The sequence below is a fragment of the Nomascus leucogenys genome, chromosome 7b (assembly GCF_006542625.1).
Source record: "Nomascus leucogenys isolate Asia chromosome 7b, Asia_NLE_v1, whole genome shotgun sequence".
NCBI classification, from domain to species: domain Eukaryota; kingdom Metazoa; phylum Chordata; class Mammalia; order Primates; family Hylobatidae; genus Nomascus; species Nomascus leucogenys.
Window position 1 is genome coordinate 49,329,590 of NC_044387.1, and position 25,868 is coordinate 49,355,457.

Sequence of the window (25,868 nt, forward strand, 5' to 3'; positions counted from 1 at the left end):
GTTCCTGGAAAATTATTCTTGAGGGGTTGTTCCTGGAAAATTATCCTTGTGGGGTTTCACCCAATGCAGGTACAGGTTGGTATTCAGGCAAAGACTCAAAGGGATGCCTACACAGATTTCTATACTCCTTTCTCTATGCAGCTCCCTCCTCCCAGTATCTGCCCTGCAAATTCGAGCAGTTGCCTTCTCCTTCAATGTTGATTTGAGTCTACTCAGATCCAATTGGTTTTCTCTTCCCTGCTCCACCTGTACCACCACCTGGAAACTGCCTCCAGGAAAAGACTGTGGGCCACAGTAGGACTTATCTCATTTTAAAATTTTTGTTCAGGGATCACAGTTATGTACAATGTCTGAAAATAATTGCTTCTTATATTTTGTCCATCTTTCTATTAATAGTTGTTTGTGATGGCAGAATAATCCAGCCTGTTACTCCCACATAGCTGGGAGTAGAATTCCTACCCAGGGAGTTTTGAAAAACTAACAATCCCAATCTTGGGCCCCAGTCCCCAGAGATTATGGTTTACCAGGATGAGGTCTGGGAATTTTACGTGTTTAAAAACTCTCCACATGATTTTTATATACGATTAGGTTTGAGAAGCACTGTACTAACTAATCATGTACTAAAAAGCTACTGAATGTAGCTCATAAGTATTAGTTTTTTGCAACTTACAAAAATATTTTTCACCTCCTATCTTTACAAAGATTTACAAAGTGATGCCTCTTACATTAAACGTCAACTGATAAACACCACTTATCTTATTTGAAGTTTATTACATTTGGCATCTTTATTTTGCTTTTATCTGTATTTTCAGAATTTTAGATGAAGTTTGATTAATAGGGAGCACACAAAAAAGCATTAAATCAGCTGCACACGGTGGCTCACGCCTGTAATCCCAGCACTTTGGAAGGCTGAAGAGGGCAGATTGCTTGAGGTCAGGAATTTGAGACCAGCTTGGCCAACATGGTTAAACACTGTCTCTACTAAAAATACAAAAATTAGCTGGGTGTGGTGGTGCACACCTGTAATCCTGGCTACTTGGAGGCTGAGGCATGAGAATCACTTGAACCCAGGAGGTGGAGGTTGCAGTGAGCCAAAATCATGCCACTTCATTCCAGCCTGGGCAACAGAGTGAGACTCTGTCTCAAAAAAAAAAAAAAAAAAAAAAAAAAAAAGGTCATTAAATTGGTGGAACAGTATTCCCTTCCCTTCTTTTTAAATTACAACATAATGTCAGGCGTGGTGGCTCATGCCTGTAATCCCAGCACTTTGGGAGGACCAGGCAGGTGGATTGCCTGAGCTCAGGAGCAAGACCAGCCTGGGCAACGTGGCAGAACCCTGTCTTTACCAAAAACACAGAAAATAGCCGGGCATGGTGGTGCACGCCTGTGGTCCCAGCTACTTGGGAGGCTGAGGTGGGAGGACTGATTGGGCCTGGGAGGCAGAGGTTGTGCAGTGAGCCAAGATCATGCAACTACACTCCACTCCAACCTAGGTGACAGAGTGAGACCCTGTTTCGGAAAAAAAAGACATAACATCTTGTATATACATGCAAATGCAAAGCCACAAACTCACAATATAACTGCAGAGGGAGCACACTAGTAAACACAGCACAAATGTCTCAACTCGAAATGAAAATGCTCCCCAACACTATTATTTCAGGGAAGAGGTGCAGCCAGGACTATCCTTTATCACCGGATAATGGCATTTAGGCAATGTTTCCTTTGGCTACTCTCACCTATATGGAAATACTCTACCTCAACTATACTGTCCAAAAGCGGCTGAATAAAATGCACAATGAGCAGCCTCTTGAGCACTACTGAATAGCCCTCTGCCCCGCTTCTCATCTGCATTCCACAATGGCACGGGGGAGCAACTTTTAAAACTTGTTTCTAATGTATCAATAATGACCTGTGCCGGACCTGTTACAAAACAGTCCTCATGAATCACACTTCTGTGAATTCATGCCTTGTGCACTGAATCATAGAAGGGAATACTGTTCCACCAATTTAATGACTTTTTTTTTTTTTTTTTTTTTTTGAGACAGAGTCTCACTCTGTTGCCCAGGCTGGAATGAAGTGGCATGATTTCAGCTCACTGCAACCTCCACCTCCTGAGTTCAAGTGATTCTCATGCCTCAGACTCCAAGTAGCCAGGATTACAGGTGTGCACCACCACACCCAGCTAATTTTTGTATTTTTAGTAGAGACAGGGTTTTAATCATGTTGGCCAGTTCATGCCTTGTGCATGCCTTCCACTCTGAATCGAAGCTGCCCTGTGACTTGCTTGGATTAAAATAGCAGGACAGAAGTGTCACTGTCCAAATGCCAAGCTCAGGTCTTCAGAGGCTTTGCTAACTTCCATTTTCAGTCTCTTAGAGCTGGAGATAACCATGCTGTGAAGGAGCCTGAGAAGACAAATAACATGAAGAAAGCGGCCCAGGAATCCTGCTGAACCCAGGCCCCATCCCACCCTCTCTGTGAATTCAACTGCAGGAATGAGCCCAGGAAAGCCAGTAAAGAATTGCCTAGTCAACTCAGAGAAATGTGAAAACTAATAAAACTGTTCTTTCAAGCCACTAAGTTCTGAAGTGATTTGCTATGCAGTAAAGGCTGAGACATGGCAACCACATATTCTACTCAAGAGACACCTCTGTGTCTTAGTGTGGTGACTAAAGTCACTGAATCCAGACAGCCTAGCTCTGAACCCCCACTCTACCACTTAATTGCATGAACCTCGGCAAGTTACTTAACCTTTCTGGGCCTCAGTTACCACATGTGAAAAATACAGATAAGAATAGTACCTAATACCCAAGAGTTGTAAGGATTAAATGAGTTAACATTATAAAGCATTCAGAACAGTGTAGAACACAGCAAGTGTTCAATTGTTGTTAGCTATCATTATTAGAGTCTATCAGAATAACACAATTTACACTTATATAATTTATCCCTATTAAAGACATTTATAGTATTTTAGGGAACAAATTCTAGATACATCCTTGCTGAGGTAGTCATTTACCCAACTAATACAGGTGTAAATGACGGTGAAGAAAAGGCCTCAACTTTCAGATTCTGAGGCCCTAAGACCCTCCTGTGGTTCCAGGCACTCACCTGCATAGGGGACACAGCTGCTGCAGGAGGGGTTTTCATAGGACTTGGGCTGAGGGGTGTTCGAGGAATTGCAGCTGCAGCAGGGTTTGGTACTACAAAAACAACAAACAAAAAGGGAAATAATGTCACTGTACAGTGGAAGCTTAACTGGTCTCCACTTAAGGATTCGCCTGACTACCCATTGCTCTCAAACCCCCCTGGACACTGTCTTGGCTGACGTCTAGCCTCTGCTGAACACTTGTAGCCGTGTTTTAGCACACAGGTGCTTTTCCTCCCATCCGGTGAATTATTTACATCCGTAGAGTAGTCATGCTTATTTCTAACCCTTGTTATGGCAGTCATTTCGTTTTTGTTATTTAATTATGTTATGTAGTTAAAGTGCTCCATAAAGCAATGAAATTCAAGTAGTAAAACCCAACAGGAGTATTTACATAACTATATCAGGTAAGAAGCCTGGCAGGTAAAGGATGTTCAATAGTTGCATATTAAACAAAAGAATGAGGAACTCCTGCTTGTCTTTCCTCAATTCCTCCTGCAGAATCCATCACTTCACATATATTTTCTGATTTGTATTTAACGCAGGGGTGTGGAATCACTTGTTGGCATATCAGTCTCTCTCTCTCTACAATAAACTGCTGAAAAGTAGTTTATGTTTTTAGAATTTATTAATTTCTAGACAGTTGAGCATAGCACAGATTCTGGTGAAGATGCAAAAATGAGTATTCATTTGATGCTGAATTAAATTAAAAATGGGATACAAACACACAGTGTGGAAAGATGAAGCAGATCACTGTGGACTTTTTTAATACAGCCAATATAAACACGAATATATTTACTTATATTTAGAATTGATATCTTTAGATGTATTCTTACGTACTGAGACAAAATTTACAAAACATAAAGTTAACCGTTTAAAAATGTGTAGTTCAGTGGCATTTAGTGCATTCACAATATTATGCAACCATCACCTCTACCTAGTTACAAAACATTTCATCATTCCAAAAGAAAACCTAGTATCCCAATAGTCACCTCCCATCCACTGTCTCGCCAGTGTCTGGCAATCTGCTTTCTGTCTCTATAGATTGACCTAGTGTGAATATTTAATATAAATGGAATTTTACAATATGTGACCTGTTGTATCTGGCTTCCTTCAATTAACACAATGTTGTAAAGATTCATCCATGTTAAAGTATGTGTTACTACTTCATTCCTTCTTGTGGCTGAATAATATTCCATTGTATGAATATACCACATTTTGTTCATTCATCGAATGCATGGATACTTGGGTTGCTTCCATCTATTAGCTATTGTGAGCACAGCTGCCACGAACATTTATGTACAAGCACAGATGCTTCTTGATTTATGATGGGAGTTACATCCTGATAAAACCATCATAAGCAAGTCAAAAATGCATTTAATACACCTAACCTCCCAAATATCCCAGCTTAACCTTGCCTACCTTAAACAAGATCAAAACATTACATTAGCCTACAGTTAGGCAAAATCATCTAGCATGAAGCCTATTTTATAATAAATGGATATGCTGAATAACTCATTTAAATTACTGAATGCTGTACTGAATGTATCACTGGCACTACTACAAAGTCAAAAAATCAAGTTAAAGCATCGTTAAGTTGGAGACTGTATTTGTCTGATTATCTATTTTCAGTTCTTTTGAATATATAATTAGGAGTAGAATTGCTGGGTCATTTACATCTATTTTATTATAAAATAACATGAGGCTTTTTAAAAACATTAGTATGAAGCAGTTTTGTGCATTAAAGCATGCTTTACTAACATTTTGAATAGGTGTATAATTTTAATTTAATGTAGACATTCCATTATCAATTTGATTTTCAAAGCATATATATATTTTATCCTTTAGAGACAGAGTCTTGCTCTGTTGTCCAGGCTAGAGTACAGTGACTATTAACAGGTGCAGTGATAGCATGTTACCGCATCGGCCTAAGTAGTTGGAACTACAGGCACTTGTCAGCTCAAAGCATATATATTTCAAAGTTCTACTTTCATCTTACCCCATCATATTACCCAGAGGTGGCCACTAACAACAGTTCTGGGTACATCTTTCTTGCACTTTAAATGCAAAAACATTTAGTTATCTAAGTACCTTAAAAAAAAGACCACACACACTATATACGTACACACACACCTAGGTATATATAGATATATACATATATATTTTTATATATAGATATATACATATATATTTTTATATATAGATATATACATATATATATATATGTACTGGCCTGCAACTTACTATAAAGGATTGCAGCACACAGAGCGACTGCTCAGGTGGCACACTTGAATAAAGGATCACAGACATGTTTTAACATCAGTACTTTGAGATCTATGTCATCCTTATTAAAATATGCATAGTATTTTACTGTATTAATTGGTCATAACTGTCTTAATTCTTTCAGTAGGCATTTAAGCAATTTCTAGGTGTTCATTTTTCCAAACAATGCTATACTGAAAACTGTATATGTATACATATGTATACATACATATATACAGTTTTTCATACATAATACCATCTTTATGCATAATACTTGTGCCAGTACTAAGTATAACAACTTCAGAGTCTATGAATATGGCATTTTAAACTGGAAGGTGTTGCCTAACAGTCCTCCAGAAAGTCTACACCAACAGTGTGTAGGAGTATACATGTGACTTTTGCTCTACTTTTAAAGTCAATGAAAACTCATTTGTGTATAATCACAGAATACAGATTCTAGTAGCCTGTTAATAAAATTAAAAGAATTTCTAGATAAAAATTTGAGCTTCAGGACATATTACAATTAACTGTTTGAAAAAACCACATCCCTTTTCCTTTCCCAGAGCTGAGGAAGTTATATGAAAAAAAGTCAGTCATTTGAAAGTGGGAAGAGTAAGCCTTCTAGAGCTTGTATGAAAGAAAGCCCGGCTTGATTCAGAACCTGAAGTGCCGTGTAGGACTACAGTGAGTGGGGGAAGAGTGGTTCAACTGAGGCAAAGAGTAGGCGGGGGTCAGACCATGGAGGCATTTGGGAATCTGAATTTCGTTTCAACTATAATAGGCAACTAAAGGATTTCAAACAAGAAAAGATCTTTTTATCATGAGATGAAACAGGGAGATTAATTTGGAGGTTACTGAAATTAGTGGTTGACAGTGGCTTGAACTAAAGCTTGTGCCGCTAGAGATGGAGAGAAGACAAAGCAAAGATATCCATGATGTAGGCTGTATCAACAGGATTTGCTAGTAACGGACTAGATGTAGTGGTAAGAAAGAACAAGAATTTAAGGAAGATCCCCAGACTTTTGGCTTAAGTAACTGGGTAGAGTGATGCTGCCATTGATGCATGGGGAGAAGGCTGAAGATGGCAGACAAGAGTTTGGTGTTTGGACGTCAGATGTCCAGGCAACACCTGAGGGTCCATGTCAAGTAGGCATCTGGATAGACATGACTGAGGAGTTCAGAGGAAGGGAAGAGCTAAAGTTATACATCTGGAAGTTCTTAGGCATAGAAAACATACTTAAAGTAACAGGAATGTGTGTGATCCACCGAGGGTGAGAAGACACATCTCTGCATGGGATTAAGGCTTCTGTCTGAGACTAACACCTCTGAAGCTGAAGAGATCTCAAACCTTCATTAAATATCACCTTCTGTTAAGTCTAGTGCATTAATACTATATGAAAGTTAATGGGACTAAGAGTAAGACAGTAAAGAATACCAAATCAGACCACAGAATATAAGGTAACTAAACACAACCACATGCAGGAGGCACAATGTAGGAGAAACTAATTACCTTGAGATGCACTGTCAAAGGATTTGATGAGGGTTTTTACTGTAGGAGTTGGCTCTGAGGAAGTCGAGGACCTTCTACTCAGTCCCATTCCCTGCCTTAAGGCTGCCAAATCTCTCTCAACGGCATTCATGTAATTGTATACCCGGCCTCGCTCCTCCTCTTGCCTGAAAATAATATTGAAATCAGAGCATTTTTACATAGGTACTAGAACATACACATTTTCCCCTCCCAGCTGAAAGGCATTAAAAACTATCAGTTTAATGGCTGGGCGCGGTGGCTCACGCCTGTAATCCCAGCACTTTGGGAGACCGAGGCAGGAGGATCACGAGGTCAGGAGATCGAGACCATCTTGGCTAACACGGTGAAACCCCGTCTCTACTAAAAATACAAAAACTTAGCTGGTGCAGTGGCGGGCACCTGTAGTCTCAGCTACTCGGGAGGCTGAGGCAGGAGAATGGCGTGAACCCAAGAGGCAGAGCTTGCAGTGAGCCGAGATAGCACCACTGCAGTCCGGCCTGGGCGAAAGAGCGAGACTCCATCTCAAAAAAAAACACAAAACTATCAGTTTAAAAAAATTGTATTGGCCGGGCACGGTGGCTCATGCTTGTAATCCCAGGACTTTGGGAGGCCGAGGCGGGCGGATCATGAGGTCAGGAGATCGAGACCACGGTGAAACCCCGTCTCTACTAAAAATACAAAAAATTAGCCGGGCGTGCTGGCGGGCGCCTGTAGTCCTAGCTACTCGGAGAGGCTGAGGCAAGAGAATGGCATGAACCCGGGAGGCGGAGCTTGCAGTGAGCCAAGATTGCGCCACTGCACTCCAGCCTGGGCGACAGAGCGAGACTCCGTCTCAAAAAAAAAAAAAATTGTATCAGTTGAGCTTAGTAAATTACCTGGTCTAATGTCTCATTTGCTTGGTAAATAACAGGAAATGATACTGAAATTTTTATATCAGGTTATCCTAAGTAAGTTAAGCAACCATCAAATTCCATTTTCATCTGAGTAAGTGTAAGGTAAGGACATCAGTAATCAATTAGCAGTAAAATAGGAGGTAGACTGGCTCAGAGCTGAGACTCTCCAGGTCCTGTGCTGCTGAGAAGGCCCTTCTCAGGAGTCTGGAGGTCCACCAGTACATGATACTGTATAATATTAATTTATACTGGCTCTAGCTAATACATCATGCTTAGCCCACACTCTTTAAAAAAATAAAAATAAAAACAAGGCAAGTGGTGTAGACTTCAAATAGAATTCTACAAAGAAAAAAAAAAAAGCCTAGACCCATATTAGTAACATGAGTCCCCTAGAAGCTCAGTGTGATGCATCCTGAGTCATCTGAAAAAATCAATTCCATTTCATTTCTGGCCCATTCTAAATTCACTATGCTGCCTAACACAGAATTCTTTCATCTGGAATGAGATTACAATTGCAGAGTTTGTACATGTCATATAACTATCAAGTATGTGAATAAAAATTAAGCCAGTCCTTATGAAAAATCCGTCTTTGGTGGCCATTTGGCCTTCTGACAGTATTTTGCCTCAAGATGTACCACAGGCTCTTAAGGTCATTTAGCTGTCATGATTACAACTTTCTTTTCTTTTTTTTTGAGACGGAGTTTTGCTCTTGTTGCCCAGGCTGGAGTGCAGTGGCACATCTCGGCTCACCACAACCTCTGCCTCCCGGGTTCAAGTGATTCTCCTGCCTCAGCCTCCCGAGTAGCCAGGATTACAGGCATGTGCCACCATGCCCGGCTAATTTTGTATTTTTAGTAGAGACCAGGTTTCTCCACGCTGGTCAGGCTGGTCTCAAACTCCTGACCTCAGGTGATCCGCCCACCTAGGCCTCCCAAAGTGCTGGGACTACAGGCATGAGCCACTGAGCCTGGCTGATTAGAATTTTTAATAAAGAATCTATAACAGTGATTACCAAACTTTTTGGTCTTAGAGCCCCTTTCTACTCCTAAAAATGAGCAAGGACCCCAAAAAGCTTTTGTTTATAAGAGCTGTCTTCCATTACATTAAAACTAAGAATATATAAAAATATTTAACTCATCTAAAAATAAAAATAAATACAGGGCTAATATATTTTTATGAAAAATAACTATGTTTTCCAAAACAAACAAACAAAAATTAGAAGAGTAACAGGGCTTTGCATTTTTAAATCATCTCTTTAATGTCTGGCTTAAGAGTAAACAGCTAAACTCTCATTTCTTCTGTATTCAACCTATTTTGATATGAAAAAAAGCAAGTCTTACATAGATAAGGCAGGTGGAAAAGGGAAGATTTTAATAGCCCTTTTAGATAACTGTAGCTGTTCTTTGATAACTGCACTAAAATGCAACAAGTAGTAACTTAAAAGTTAGCTCCAATGTGGAATCTGAAACCATGTAAGTGAATTTTTCCTATTCTGTCCATTAAAATCCACTGGTCAATCTTGTTTAACATCACAGACTGGCTGTAAGGAAAATATTGGTTCACTGAATTACACAGATTTTCTAAATTCTGTCATTACACATTTTTTTTAAGTCGCAATGATCTCATCAGAAGACACTCTATGGGAAGCTGCCAAACTCACCAATGGTAAATAACAAGTTTTCCAAAATCCTGACATTCACTTCAAAGCCCACATTTTATCACTGGCAACGAATACTGTCACTTGTTTTCCTTTAAGCGATCAGCTGTCTTAATTGTTTTCACAAAATATCCACCAAATAATACCAAAGTCTGAATGATGCAGCTTGTCTGTCATTCTCAAGTAAAAAAATGGCATTCCATGAAAAAAGAAAGCAGCTCAAACTAATCACAGCACTTTCCTCAACGTGACCTCACTCTTCAGTATAGTCTTGAATATAGCAGATAAAGCAGAAGTGCTTTTTCTGTACTTCCCATTTTGTCACACAGAATGCTAAAGAGTGTACTCAAGGACCGGGATTTAGCAAAATTAATAATTTACTGTTTTACCAAGGACATCTTTAAGTGAAACTCGCATTAAAAAAAAAAAAAATGCAAGTATGTGGTGGTGAAGAGTATAATGACTATGAGTGCAATTTATTGCCAAGACCTTGGTTCATCAACAGTTTACACTTGCTTTTCACTAACAGTTTAGAAGTCAACACAGTGAAAAAGGCAAACAATGTGATGGTATTAGGAAGAGAGTCTGACCTCGCAGAGTCCTTAAAGGGCCTTAGGGACACCCAGGAATCTGCAGGCCTCACTCTGAGAACCACTGCCCTACAAGATGCTACCTCTTTCAGAAACCATTTTAAAAACATGTGTCTCAAAGTCTTATGAATTTTTAAGATCCAAAGGAATGAAACTTTAACAGTAGAATTTCATTCACTCAGGATAACTATAGAACAAAGCTTTCTGATACGTTATTTGTTTAATAATATAAAGAAAAAAAGTAATGTAATACATGTTTTATACTAGTAGAGAAACAATAATCTGTCTCATTCCATGTTCTGCTTAAGGAATCCAATGAAAAATGCTTAGCAATACTTTTCTCTGAGCCATTGACTAGAGCAAGGCAATAATAAGACCATTTTTTAAAGATATACTGTTAGTTTTCTAAATTTCTTCCTATGCCCACTTAATAATTACTCAAACTAAGGAGTAATCAAATCTTAGTAATAACCTCAAACACAAAAATACTATTCTCTACTCTTAGATAGAGTCTCATTGTGGAGCTCACATGTCACAACTGTCATTTCATCGAATAATTTTCATCAGTTTCCAATGATGTCTATGTTACATGGGGAAAAAAAAACCTACTGTGGAGATTCATGTGATTATAAGATAAAACAAGCGAAAATTCCTCAAGCAAGTGATAGAGAGAAACTCACTTTGCATTCTTTACTTAGGTCTCCAAAAATACCAGCTAAAGTATACTGATCATTGCCCTGAGCACTTGGCATGCATTATCTTATTTAATCCTTATGACAACACTGTAAAGCAGGTAGTATTGTGTCATTTTAAAGATGAGAAAACTGAGGCTCAGGGAAGTCAAGATTCCTGACCAAGATCACAGCTAGTAAGAGGCAGAGCTATCCCAGCACTTTGGGAGGCCGAGGCGGGCAGATCACGAAGTCAGGAGATTGAGACCACGGTGAAACCGTCTCTACTAAAAATACAAAAAAAAAATTAGCCGGGCGTGGTGGCGGGCGCCTGTAGTCCCAGCTACTCAGAGAGGCTGAGGCAGGAGAATGGCGTGAACCCGGGAGGCAGAGCTTGCAGTGAGCTGAGATTGCGCCACTGCACTCCAGCCTGGGTGACAGAGCGAGACTCTGTCTCAAAAAAAAAAAACAGAAGAGGCAGAGCTGGACACGAGCCAAGAATATCTGTCTCCAGAGTCCACATCTTTAATCACGAGGCTACAATCTAAAGAAAATTAACAGGGCTGGACTGTGGGGCTGGGGGAAAGGAGAATCATGTGAGAGACCATCCTGGCTCCCTCCAGAGTTGTGGATCACTGATACTGACAACTCTGAAAGATCCACATAGACGGTACTAGTTTACATGTGCCATAAAATGAGGCCCAGAAAAGCTGAGTAACTTCCATCAGATCCAAACTCAGTAAGTATCAAACTCCACATTTTTTCCATAGCACCACATCAAAAATTGGGATTTAAATGTTCTCTACTGAAACATAAGTACACAACAGGTTTCTCAAAACTTACTTGCGTGACTTTATTTCCTCCAATTCTTTTGTGAGTTTCTCATTTTTTTCTTGAGCCTCATGTAACCGGCGCTTTAGATCACCAATCTCCTCTTGGGCTTCAGATTTAATGTCATTTGCAATGACTACTGCAGTCTGGAGATCAGCCTGAAACTGCCGCCATTCTGCAGATTCTTCCTATATTAAAAAACTAACTTTTTATTTCCAAAAGAGAGCAATCAATATTTACTTAAAAGCAATAAAATTTGTTTATGATTGGATTGCTATAACACACTAATGCTTCCAAATGATAATTAATTTTTTTAATCCCAGAGAATTGCTATTATCTATTTCTAACAGGCAATGCAACTATTATTAGTGAACTTGTTCTTAATAAGGAAAAGATTTTCCAGCTGATCTGCCTACTGAGGCATCAAGTACTCAGAGTGCTCAACAGATATTAATGATAATAATGTCAAGCTTCCCTTCTTCATGCAAGTTTCAAAGCAAGTCTTATGAAAATAAACATCATCCAGAATTTATGGATCTTTACCTCTGAAAAGCACAAGAAGGTATATAAATGGTATGTGAACCATACAGTGAAAAACCATAAATACCCTGACATCAAAACCTAACAGGAAAAAAAAAAATCAAAAGAAAAGGAAGAGGAAGAGGAAGCCAGAAGAAAAACACTAAACTCAATATAGGCAGGCAAAATTATACAAAGAGGCGGTAAGGAACTACGTGGTCTGTTGCTTCCCACAGTCGTGGAGGATGCGGGTGTGGCCAGGTGGGGAAGTCTCCCTGGGACTCACCTCCATCAGAGCCACAGCTGGGCCATGCCTGAGCCCCACGCCCCCCACACCCTTAAAGCAATTTTCTTACACCATGAAAGCAGCCTGAGCAACTGTGGTATGACCGAAACGACTGAGTAGCTTTCTCTCTACTCCCCACAGCATGGCTGCATTACTGTTGGCAAGATGGATCATAGCCACAAAATGAAGAAAACTTGTATGAAAACAGACTAGTTTGGGGCACCTTATAACCAAAAGCTAATAACCTTTCTTACACTTTTTCTCCAAATCCATCTTTCTAAAATTACTACCCATAAATTTCTACAGGTCGAGTATCACTTATCCAAAAGCATTTCAGATTTAAGATTCTTTGGATTTTGGAATATTTGCACTATACTTAACAGCTAAGCATCCCAAATCTGAAAATCCGAAATCCAAAATGCTCCAATAAGCATTTCCTTTGAGTATCATGCCATCACTCCAAGAGCTGCAAATTTTGGAATATTTTAGATTTCAGAATGTCTGGTTAGGGATACTCAACCTACAGTACATTCTTCTACCCAAAATCTAGCACCAATCCCAATTTGAAATGATAGCATTTGCTTTCTGCCCAAAGCCCAATGGGGCCAGTATTATCACTGTATCCAAAACTTAAGATGAATGATAACATGGTCAATGACTACACCTCAGATTTCAGAAAACTGTTTTCTACCAAGACAGTACACGAAGATTTATCCTACCCGAAGTCTTCTGTGGAGTGTCTTTATTTCTCTTTCCATGTCGTGCTTTTGGTCCTGGAGTTTTTTAACTGTATCTGAAAAGATCACCAAAGTTTAAATATCTGTTCTCACAACAATCTTCAGAGTAATAATACAAAGAAAAGGGGTACTTAAATATGACATTTGAAAAAAGTTATCGTGTCCAAAGACTATAAAAAATTTTAATACAAAACTTTTAACAGAAAAAATGTTAAATCCAAGTAATAACCAATATTACTTTCTTTGGAAAATATCAAGTTAAAAATCACAATTTCTAAATCACTTCCTTTCACATTATCTTAATTTTGAAACAAAAGTAAAACCGTTAGAAATTCACTTTGTTGGTACATAACCAATCAAAACAATATTGACTGTGACTACAATATGAACTTTTAATCATAAGTATTATTAATCTGCAGTATTTATATAAGCATATCTTTCCTTACACACTGGAATACATTCCAGAAAAGAAGTGAATTAGTAAAATCAAAATTAGTAAAAAATATAACGCCCAGGGTAGCTGCTGTTTCAATTAATCCTATAAAAATCTTTTTAAAAAATAAAGAATATATTTTTTTTTTTTTTTTTTTTGAGATGGAGTCTCGCTCTGTTTCCCAGGCTGGAGTGCAGTGGCAGGATCTCCGCCCACTGCAAGCTCCGCCTCCCAGGTACATGCCATTCTCCTGCCTCGGCCTCCCCAGTAGCTGGGACTACAGGTGCCCGCCACCACGCCTGGCTAATTTTTTTTTTTTTTTTTTTTGTATTTTTAGTAGAGACAGGGTTTCACTGTGTTCACCAGGATGGTCTTGATTTTCTGACCTCGTGATCCGCCTGCCTCAGCCTCCCAAAGTGCTGGGATTACAGGCATGAGCCACCGCGCCCAGCCTTAAAGAATATATTTATAAAGTAAATCAAGAATTCCTCGAATTATTTATCCCATAATGTGAATTTTTTTTTTTTTTTTTTTTGAGACTGAGTCTCGCTTTGTCGCCTAGGCTGGAGTGCAGTGGTGCAATCTCGGCTCACTGCAAGCTCCGCCTCCTGGGTTCACGCCATTCTCCTGCCTCAGCCTCTCCGAGTAGCTGGGACTACAGGCGCCCGCCACTACGCCCGGCTAATTTTTTTGTATTTTTTTAGTAGAGACGGGGTTTCACCGTGGTCTCGATCTCCTGACTTCGTGATCTGCCCGCCTCGGCCTCCCAAAGTGCTGGGATTACAAGCGTGAGCCACCGCGCCCGGCCAATGTGAATTTTCTTAGAACAATTTCATTCACTCTAAAAACATTCAATGAGCACCAATAAGATGCAAAGTACCATTCTAGATAGAGTGAGGATACAAGTATGAAAGTGTAGCACAGGCTAGTCTCCCTGGAACCAGAAACGTAAAGGGAAGTCACCTTCTCTTTGGAGGTTCTACTCTAAAATCCATGCATAAGAGATAAATGCCTTAGAAGGGTGCTATGCTGATAGCTGCCACTAAGTAAACCGCTCACGGCTGGTTACCTTGACAGCTCAGGAACCAATCACTTTTTGGTTAAGGGCAAGAAGGAGTACTTACACAACTGGTGGCAAATCCTTTATGCTGATTTACCCACAGCCCCACCCCAGTAGATCCCTGGCTGTTTTGTGTGTTCCAGGTGTGTCTTACACAGCCTTGTACCATGTTGCCGCCAATATTACCACATCTCGACACATCTGTCTCGACCGCTAGACTAAAAACACTTCAAAGGGAAAAGAAGCCATGTGATGACCACACAGACTCAGTAGTTGGAACATGGTATCTTTAAAATGGAATAAATTTATAAATGTGCCAGCTAATGGTAGCAGTAATAAAAAGCAATGCTGAAATCATTACCTAGTGTTTTTTTTTTTTTTTTAATAAGTATCCTATTGACAGAACTTAACGATTTATCATTAGGGACAACATAACTATAGACATTAGCGTTTCTGGGTAAATAACATTCTCTCCCATTCCTTATACTTAGTAGCAGGAACTCAGGCATAGTGAACACCTGCCTGCAATGACACATGTAATCAAAAAATTCTTCTTCTAGCTAACACTTTATTGGCTTTTAATCAGGACCCTAAAGTATGAGTATACTGATGTTTTTTCTTAGATGGCTCATCATCTTCTTTATCCCTGTTCCACTAGAACCTTCTCTTCTAAAATCTTTTTGCCATTATGCTTTACATTTGATGTTGGTATATGTATGTTCTGATATTTTTTTTTTTTTGAGACGGAGTCTCAATCTCTTGCCCAGGCTGGAGTGCAGTGGCGTGATTTCAGCTCACTGCAACCTCTGCCCCCTGGGTTCAAGCGATTCTCCTGCCTCAGCCTCCTGTGGAGATGGGATTACAGGCGCCTGCCACCGCATCCAGCTAATTTTTGTATTTTTAGTACAGACGGGGTTTCACCATCTTGGCCAGGCTGGTCTTGAACTCCTGACCTCATGATCCACCCGCCTCGGCCTCCCAAAGTGATAGGATTACAAGCATAAGCCACCGCACCCGGCCAATGTTCTGGTATTTTTAAATGGCATGAATTCACTTTAACAACAGAGCCTAGAATATTTATAACAATTATATGTGGAATAATAATTATTACAAATAAATAATAATGCTGTATTTTCTAAAGCTCAGAAATAAATGGGATAAAACGTTGGCAGCAGGGGCAATTCTGGTAGCCAGTAGTTAACTTGCTCTCATTCACTGCCCCAAAACTGTGTAACAAAGTCAGGTCCTGTGAAATAAAAAGGTTCAAAATTTACTCTTTAATTCGATAAATGTGTCATACGTACCAACTTTGTACCAGGCTTTTTTCTAAGTGCTTAAGATGTAAAGGAAGGGAAAAAGATATAATCTTTATCCTCTTAGAGACAGAAAGGCTAGTCTTGTGTTGAGACAACAAAGGTAGATGACTTCATAAGCAAAAGATTAAACTTTAAGGCCTGTCTCATATATAAGCTACTTCAGACTCAACCTGCAAACTAACAGTCTAACAGACCATCTAATCTGGTTTGGGTAAAGCAGACACCAAGCTGAGGAGGCGAGTCTAATGCCCTGATCCTTATCTCTGGAGGCAAGGATGGCTCTGGAATCAGCAAGGGAACTTGGTTCCTTGCGACCTTCCGTGTAAGGACACATAGACAAATGCAGGGTTTGGACACAGATGAGGAGTAAGGACAGAAGCTGAAAAATTTCTAACGTTGAAAACACTGGGAGTTACGCCTTTTATTTACGTTGTATCAATTTATATGCAAGAAATATTTCATAATCTAGCATTAGGAGATTACACCTAATGCTAAATGACGAGTTAATGGGTGCAGCACACCAACATGGCACATGGATACATGTAACAAACCTGCACATTGTGCACATGTACCCTAAAACTTAAAGTACAATAAAAAAAAAGTAAAAAAAAGAAATATTTCATAATCAAAACAGGCAGTCAGGTGTGGTGGCACAGACCTGTAATATCTGCCGATCACCTGAGGTCAGGAGTTCGAGACCAGCCTGGCCAACGTGGTGAAAACCTGTTTCTACTAAAAATAAAAAATTAGCTGGGTGTGGTGGCGGGTGCCTGTAATTCCAGCTACGCAGAAGGCTGAAGCAGGAGAATCGCTTGAACCCGGGGGGCAGAGGTTGCAGTGAGCCAAGATGGTAACATTGCACTCCAGCCTGGGCAACAAGAGCGAAACTCCATCCCAAAAAAGCAAACAAACAGCAAAAAACAGGCAAGCAAACAAAAAATGTTAGGAGTGTAATTTCTCTTGAAATTTGCTAAAGATTTTCTTTTTCTTGTCACAAAGGACATGACACATCTACTTATTGTTAAACATAATACACACAAGACAAATAACAGCAAATCTCAGGACAGCTCACTTTTAACATTTGGCATTTTGATTCTCAGGTGACATTTTAAGCTACCTGGTCATCTTAGACTGATCATAAATTCTCAAGTTGCATTCATTCCTTTGCTCTTTTTCTCTTTATTGACCTTTTTTTCATTCATGGCCACAGAATTCACATAATCACTGTTCTTTAAAAGGTGTTTTTCTGTCCCCTGGCACTACATTATTGTCACCACTTATAAATAAATAAATCCTTTTAAATAAAAGGGAAAGTGGCAGCCAGGAGAAATATTCAGATGGAATAAAGTGCACTAAAAGTGTCTGTAGGGATTTGATTTAAACTTTACAATCCTTACAATCATGACTACGTTTTTACTCTGAAATGGAATTTATTTATTTTTCCTGGAAACAAAGGCATTTGTGCTTAAGTTCTTGTTGTGAAGACTAGTTTGCAAAACTACCATCTAGCACGATTTGTGGTCACACAAGAAAGCAGCATTACTCTTCAACTCTCGAACCTCTAACAGCAGTTTCTTTCCTCTTCAGTGTTCCTGCTGTGAGGGACACTGCCATCTACTGTCTTCAACTCAAAAGCAACATTCAAGTCTACCAAGGAAAAGAACTACTACTATGACCTTCCTATTTTTAAATTACAAATTATAACTCAATTTTTATTCTAGAGATCAGGCAAACTGCTGTTCTCAATGTTATTAGACCAACTTTGTTCTGAACAACTCTGGGCACTGCCTTACCCATTTAACAATGGGTTCATAACTTTTGAGTCCCATTATTGATTATGAACCCCATTATTCTCTGACAAAAAATAATCCATTCTTGCTCTGGTTATATCCCCATCAATCATGCTGATATTGCCAGGCAGTTACCATGGACACAGGATCAACCTGTGACTTTCTCTTTTCTGTTTTGAGATAAAGTCTCACTCTGTCGCCCAGGCTTGACTGCACTGGCACAATCTCAGCTCACTGCAGCCTCCACCTTCTGGGTTCAAGCGATCCTCCCACCTCAGCCTCCTAAGTAGCTGGGACTACAGGCACCTGCCACCACACCCGGCTAATTTTTGTATTTTTAGTAGATATGGGGTTTTACCATGTTGGCCAGGCTGGTCTCAAACTCCTGAACTCAAGTGATCTGCCTGCCTTGGCCTCCCAAGGTGCTGGGATTATAGGTGTGAGCCACTGAGCCTGGCGTGGTTCGGTTTTGAACTCCCAAAGTGCTGGAATTACAGGCATGAGCCACCGTGCCCAGCCCTATTTTATTACTAAATGCAAATTATCCCCACATGTTTAAAAGAGTAGGACAAAAAAGAATGAAAAGTTATCACTTACTTTCTAGATCAGAAATAATGAGGTTGTCATGAAGTTTCACAGCACGATGTTGTTCTACTTCATCTTCAAGTTCAAAGATGGTTTCTTTCATGTCACTCCTTTCTGTTTCTTTCTCATCCAGGTCTGATCTTAATTTTTCTAATGTCATATTCAAATCTTCAATTTGTTTCTTAGCTTCTTCTTGGAAGGCTCGGTATTCATCCTCTACCTACGGAAAATTGATGATGCAGATTTAGAAAAGTTAAGAGTTGTTCTAAGGTAAGTTCCAGAATTGAGGTGCACACAGTTTCGAAGGGGAGCTAAGTATGAGGCACTATGGATAAACTAAAGCAACCTGTGTAATAACTGTTAAAAAGCATGAAAAAGCACTCCATGGTAAGATTTTATATAATACACTTAAATATATACTGTTGCTGTAACACTGACTGAAATTATATTGACGTATCATTGAACTTAACCAGATTATTTACAAGGAAACTTTGGAAATTTTCGTTTCTCCAAAGTTTGGACTGAAAGCATGTACGTTTGATTAATGATTAACATGTTGTCCTAACAAAAATGATGTCATATTTGTGATAGTTCCAGTATCAAACTGAAAAAGGGAAAACAATTCTCAAATAGTGTTTTTACGAAAGTATTAGTTCACAGTAGCCTCTCAACATACATGTGCCAAGAAATAATACAAATCTCCTAAACTGTAACTTTAAAAGTGATCGCTAAAAAAACCCTAAAATCTAAATTACTTAAATTTTGGCCAAAGATATATTAAAATTTATTTTAAAATCATTGCACTAAAATAACAAATAAAATGTAAGCTAGAATAACTAGTATAACTAGAATAACTCATGGAAATAAACAGTTCATCAGCAACCACATGAGGTATAGATCCCTGGCCAGAATGCCAGCGGCCCTGGGTAGGAGTTCCAACTGAGTCCTCACTATTATGCTGGATGCATGTAAAACAAGGGGCTGGACTGATAATCGCTAAGGTCCCTGCCAGCAATAAATCACCGGCCTGTGAGAAACAGGAGCCTCTATAAGTCAAAAATATTTTTTAACTCTCAACCGATCTCTGTTTGAAAAACTATTACTATAGCAAGATAAGAGGAAACATGTACTGCTGATGCTACAGACTGGAATACTGACTCTCCACCTATATTACACCAAAACAGATTCCAGATGAGGTAGGGGGAGGTAAAATTTCATGACCCGCTCCATAGGCATACTCAGAACTAGGGACAAATTCTGGTTTTAGCTGTAATACCAGCCACATCCTCTCACAGGCAGGAAAACAGAAACAAAATACAAGTAAGAGAAAGTGACATTATCTTAAGAATACTTTTCACTCTATTCCAATAAAAGGAAACCATTCTCAAGTTTTAAAAATTTCAGTTTTAAAAAAAAGCTAATAACACACCCAACCAAACCAGTGACCCAGGTTCTCAGTAAACACTGTGCATGGCAGCTGCCTAATGCTGTCCGGAACATTTTAACCTATTTAAATACCTTAGCAATGGTATCCTGTAATCGATTGGCATCATTTCGGGTATGAGCCAGATCTTCCTGCAAGCTACTAGCCAAAGTCTCTGCCTTTTCTTTGTCCAGCCTGACACTCTCCAGGAGGTCCTGAATATCAGATTTGTCTCCAGAGTTATGGATAGAATACAGCTCTGCCACTTTCTGCTTTTCATTCTCCAGCTGGGCCTTCAGGCGATTCATCTCTATCTGGTCACTGGCCACTGTGGCTTTGTACTCCTCTAACGTGGCTGCCAAGGCTGCTTTTCCTTTCTGCTCAGACTCAATAATTCGCTCCATATGGTGACTGCGTTCTTTGAGTGCCCCTATCATTTCTTGAGCTTCCTTATTGTCTTGTTCTGCCATTTTCAAAGTATTGCTTAAATGCTGCTGGACACCAAGAAGCTGCTCCCGTTCAAAACGGGCATTCTCAGCGAGGTCCATGTAACGTTGCTCTAATTCCATATAGCGCCCACTTTTTACATCTTCATCTATGACATAAGAAATGTGATGCTCATCTAGAAGAGAGCGGAAGTATTCAATCTGTCGACTAAAGTGTTCCAACTTATCGCTCTGCTGACATAAAGACTCCATCAGAATAACCTTCTCTTCTCCAAGCCTTTCGTTTTCACTATTCAGTTCCTGGGTAATCTGCTGTAAATCAGCTAGCTCTTGCAGGGTTGCCTGGAGTTCCTCACTTGTACTGTGTTGGTTCTCTTCCATCTGGTGTATCCGTTCAGTCAGGCAAGCCACGGACACTTCACTGGCGTTCCCACTGCTCCCCTTCCGGGAGTGCTCTATGCTGGGGATGCCTTCCGACTCTGAGGAGGATGGTGCATCCAGCGCATCATCGCTCGATGTGAGGGGCTGGTAGACCTCACTGCACTCGCTGTCTAAATTGTCCATGGAATTACTATGCTGATGGTCCATTAGTGTATTTTCATCCTGACTCAAGAGATCCTCCACTGAGCCAGGGGCAGAGCCTTCCACTGAAGAAGTCAGAGTTCCTCCTCCATCGCTCTGGTTACCAGCGGTGATTTCTGGGCTCAGGGACTGATAGCCAAACAGTTTTTCAGAATTGTCTAACCTCTGCTCTAGGGAAAAGCCCAATGCATTCAACCTGTCCTTTAACATTCTGTTTTCATTTTTCAGCTGGTTGAGTTCTTCACGGATGGCAGTATTCTGTTCCTGCAACTGCAATAAAGTGGACTCCACATCAGTCAGCTGGTGAACCATAATAGTTTCCTTCTCAGATTTTTCATCACCCTCAGAATGATCCTCATTAATGCCCAGCTGGGCACGCATGTCTCGCAGTTCATTTCTCAAATGTAAAATTTCTACGTCTTTGGTTTTTGCCAGTGTGAGAAGATCCTTCACTTTGGCCTCCAAAGCAGCTCTGTCACTGATCTGATTGTCTGACTTAGACTTGCTCATACGAACATCACATTCTGTAGCAGTTCGACTGCGGGAACGTTTGGCCAATGCCACGTCATTAGCTCCCTGACCTGCAGAAGGTAGTTTTTTGCTCTGGTTTAATCGGGTACGTTCACGTAATCTTTCTCTAGTAGAACTGGATTCTTTATTACCTGTAGAAGTGCTCCGCTTGGTTGAAGAAGCTGTGCCTGTGTGTTTAATACAAAAATGTAAGGCAAAAATGTCAGCAATAAAAGGCTACATAGAATACACAGTTCCTGCCCCAGGTGTAATGAGATGAAATCCAGGATCTACACAATGATTTAGATCTACAATAATCTTGCCTTAGAGTCTGTTACTTTAAAGTTCAATTTCTTCAAAACCAGAAGATCATTCATCTTTTAATTATCAAGGAGAAATAAGTTATACACTTTGTTTTACACGTTTTTACACATTTTTAAAAAAGTAAATTTTATGGAATGTGAATTACATCTCTATAAAGCTGTCATTTAAATGATATACATTAACTTGAATCCAGAAGCAGGGTTGTAACCAGGTGGCCAGAGGCAAGACAGGCGAAGATGACTCCAGGATTAGCCAGTTGGTGGTAAACTAACTGTACACAGATAGTGAAGGGAGATCATAGGTGGGCAAGAAGGGAAAAGCAGTCTCTGGGCAAACAAAAATCTAAGCTACCTACGAGAAACACAAAAATTTTACTCTGACCAAAGTAAATGCAAAAAAGTTTTAACACCACAAAATGCCACATAAATAGTAACAATTATACCAATAGCTAACACATAACTAGCACTTGGTTATACAAATACATTAACACTTCACATACATTAACTTATATAAGCCTCATTAAACACTTGAGGTAGGTGCTATTATCACCTTGTTTTACAGATGAAGAAACTCAGACACAGATGTTAAATAATTTGCCAACATGTCACAGGTAATAAATAGATGAGCCAAAATTGAAACCCAGGCAGTCTGGTTCCAGATTTTGCACCTTAACCAGTATGTTATACTGTCTCTCTAAACGTAAAAAACAACGAAGCACTAATGTTAAATAATGATGATGTGTCAATCAAATCTACGTGAATCACATGATAACTACTAAAATTTTAAACCTGTGAAAATTGACATAATCATTTGTTTAACACAAAAAGAACAGGAAATTTTTTTTGTTTGTTTTCTTTTCCGTTTTTTTTGAGATGGAGTCTCTCTAGACCGTCACCCAGGCTGTAGTGCAGTGGAGCGATTTCGGCTCACTGCAACCTCTGCCTCCCAAGTTCAAGCGATTCTCCTTCCTCGACCTCCCAAGTAGCTGGGATTACAGGTGCTTGCCACCATGCCTGGCTAATTTTTTTGTATTTTTAGTAGAGACAGGGTTTCACCATGTTGGCCAGGCTGGTCTCAAAACTTCTGACCTCAAATGATCTGCCCGCGTCAGTCTTCCAACGTGCTGGGATTACAGGCGTGAGCCACTGCACCTGGCCAGGAATATGTTTAAATACCTGTAAATACTTAAGAAATAATGAATTTTTATGTTAAAAAATAAGATCCACATCTAATCAGTAAGTATTTTTAAAGACCCTGCTGGTTCATTAGGTGGTGGGATCCAGGATGTAGAGGTAAACAGGGAGCAAATGATCTCCACAGATAGAGGGAGATAGCCACTAACAGAACAGGTGTACAGGAGGATGCAGAATTCAGGCTGGCAAGAAGACAGACAAGGAAAGGAAGCAGAAGTGAACATGGCACATAGAAAGGAAAAGTACAGTCACACAGTTAACAGAAGCTGCTTGGGAATGTTCATACAGAGTCCCAAAAGATAAGCAGAATTCAGTGAGTCACACTAAGTCAATAAATGATCCTGAGTAGGAAAGAAATGTAAGGAAAAGTACATTTTATGAAAATTAATCTAGAGGATACTGATATGGTTTGGCTGTGTCTCCACCCAAATCTCATCTTGAACTGTAGTTCCCATAATCCCTATGTGTTTCAGGAGGGACCTGTTGGGAGGTAATTTAATCATGGGAGCAGTTACCCTCGTGCTGTTCTCATGATAGTGAGTTCTCATGATATCCGATGGTAAGGGGCTTCTCCTTTGCTTGGCTCTCATTCTTCTCCTTCCTGCCACTACGTGGAGAAGGACATGTTTGCTACCCCTTCCACCATAATTCTAAGTTTCCAGAGGCCTCCCCATCTCTGTGGACCTGTGAGTAAATTAAACCTCTTTTCTTTATAAATTACTCAGTCTGGGGCAGTTCTTTACAGCAGCATGAGAATGGACTAATACAGATACTAAGTGGAATACATAAAGAAGAAAGCAGAGCAGCAGAGGAGGAATGTGGGCAGGTAGACCAATGAGGTAAAAGAAGTCCTACATTCAGGGGCGGCAGTAAGAACAGAGAAGAGGCAAGAAATCGTGACAGATATCAAAGGCAAAAGTAACCAGACTGGGAGAAACAACTGTATACGGAGGCCAAAAATGGAAAAAGATGGCATAATTCTTTTTTTTTTTTTTTTGAGGCTCTGTCACCCAGGCTAGAGTGCAGCTGTGCCATCACAGCTCACGGCAACTCTACCTCCCAGGCTCAGGTGATCCTACCACCTCAGCCTCCCGAGTAGCTAGGACTACAAGCACACGCCACCATACCCAGCTAATTTTTGCATTTTTTGTAGAGACGGGGTTTCACCACGTTGGGCATGTTGCCCAAGCTGGTCTTGAACTCCTAGGCTCAAGTGATCTGCCCACCTTGGCCTCCCAAAGTGCTGGGATTACAGGTGTGCACCATCGCACCTGGCTGGGGTAACTTTTTTCCCCAACATTAATTCCTTTCCCTAGTTCTGTAAGTGGTACTGCATCCTTATCTAAATCAAAAATCCTTACAAAAAAGAAAATCTGTTCATGTTTGAAAGATAGAAGAAGATAAAAGAAGAAAAATTCCTCTCTGGATTACTGTAATGAGTAGACAGAATAATCTGAGGTAAAGACAAGTGAATTGATACACAGAAATCAAACAGTCTTAGGAAAGTCACTGGAGGAGGTAAAGGTAGAGCAGATGAACTGAAGAATAAGGATGTTGTTATAGGCTGAACTGTGCCCCCCCAAAACACACAAAATTAATATGTTGAAGCCCTAACCCCAAAACCTCAAATAGGAGATAGGATAATGAAGTTAAAGAGGTAATTAAGGTTAAGATGAAGTCATTAGGGTGGGCCCTAATCCAACACGACTGGTGTTCTTGTAAGAGGAGGAGATGAGGACACACACACAGAGGGATGAACCAGTGAAGACACAGAGAAGGCAGCCATCTGTAAGACAAAAAAAGAGATCTCAGGAGAAAGTAAATCTGCTAACACCCTCATCTCAGACTTCTGGCCTCCAGATTTGAGAAAATAAATTTCTGTGGCTTAAGCCATCCAGTCTGTGGTATTTTGTTATGACATCCCCAGCAAAATAAAATAAACGTACAAAGCCATACTGGGGCAGCTAATCCAGAGAGGTGATAACTGAATCCTGAGGTCAGGTAGCATCAGTCAGCAAGAAACTAAGTATACAAACACATGGAATCTCTCCCAGTACAATTCTAAAGGCAGGAAACAGGAAGACATGCAAATGGCAAGAGTATTTAATTTCCTTCCTACCACATAAGCTGCAATGTTAAATGTGGCGATGACCCCAGGCTTGGGAGTAAAAGACCTTGCCTCACCACCAGCCTTGTTGAAACAGATCCCCAATAAATATTTACTGAGCAAATGAATGCATGGCCTTGGCCAAGACACTTAAGCTTTCTCATCTCTAAAATGAGGATACTAGTTCTCATAGGGTTACAGTACGAGGATAAAATGAAATCATGCCTGTAAATCACAAAGTAAGGACTTCAATATTCCTTCTTGTTAATCACACCTATTATCATTAACAGGGGGACCCAATCTGAAATGGAAGGAAGAATCTGCATAAAGTCAAAGTAAAAATGAAGACAGTAGGTAATCCTGGGCTAGGAAAGTCTAATACACACAAGAGGGGCTAAGAGCCTAAATTATGATGACAGAAAAGGATCTGATGTAATTTTTACAATTTGCCTTCATAAGCTTTATTACAAACACTTGATCTTATGTTTACTAGAAGTTTTAAAGTTCTTTTTCTATAAATGTAAGAAGTAAAATATGAGAGCATTACTCCTTGGACTGTAGGATAAATTAATTTATCAACTCCATCAAATCTAAAAACAAATACCTGTTACTGAATGAAGAAAGATGGCAGAATTAGAATGAATGGATCTAGGCACTGATGATCAGAGGCTTCTAACATCATTTAAAGAGGGACAATCAGAAACTCTGTGTTTCCTGATGGGTGGACATACCACCACCTATGAAAGAGTCTTGTATTTTGGTTGTTTTGTTTTCAAAATGGGGGGACAGGGGACCTGAAACTGTCCCATAAGGCTCCAATGCCATTTACAATAAATACAGACAATAAAGTGTGATGGGCAAAAACATCATGGGGATATTGCGATATAAAAATCCACATGCTCAGAAACTCTATAGGTCATATGACCAGCTTCCACAAAAATTAAACTGCAAGAATCAGGATAAACCCATAGATTTTAAAA

General features: G+C 39.8%; 1 protein-coding gene across 14 annotated transcripts in view; it reads right to left on the bottom strand.

Moving 5' to 3' along the window:
* SPECC1L (sperm antigen with calponin homology and coiled-coil domains 1 like) overlaps positions 1-25,868 on the bottom strand; it is a 148,139-nt gene that overhangs the window by 76,977 nt on the left and 45,294 nt on the right. For 12 of the 14 annotated variants that reach the window (XR_004030968.1, XR_004030969.1, XM_030815916.1 and 9 more), the window contains 6 exons: positions 19,822-21,452; positions 18,316-18,523; positions 13,102-13,175; positions 11,590-11,765; positions 6,918-7,081; positions 3,109-3,200 (listed from right to left, as the gene is read on the bottom strand). Coding sequence is in view for 12 of the 14 variants with exons in the window: in XM_030815916.1 (XP_030671776.1) it covers positions 3,109-3,200; positions 6,918-7,081; positions 11,590-11,765; positions 13,102-13,175; positions 18,316-18,523; positions 19,822-21,452 (2,345 nt within the window). In the remaining 2 variants the exon portion in view is untranslated. The remainder of the gene's footprint in view (positions 1-3,108; positions 3,201-6,917; positions 7,082-11,589; positions 11,766-13,101; positions 13,176-18,315; positions 18,524-19,821; positions 21,453-25,868) is intronic. The other 2 variants (XM_030815921.1, XM_030815925.1) reach the window with 2 other exon arrangements.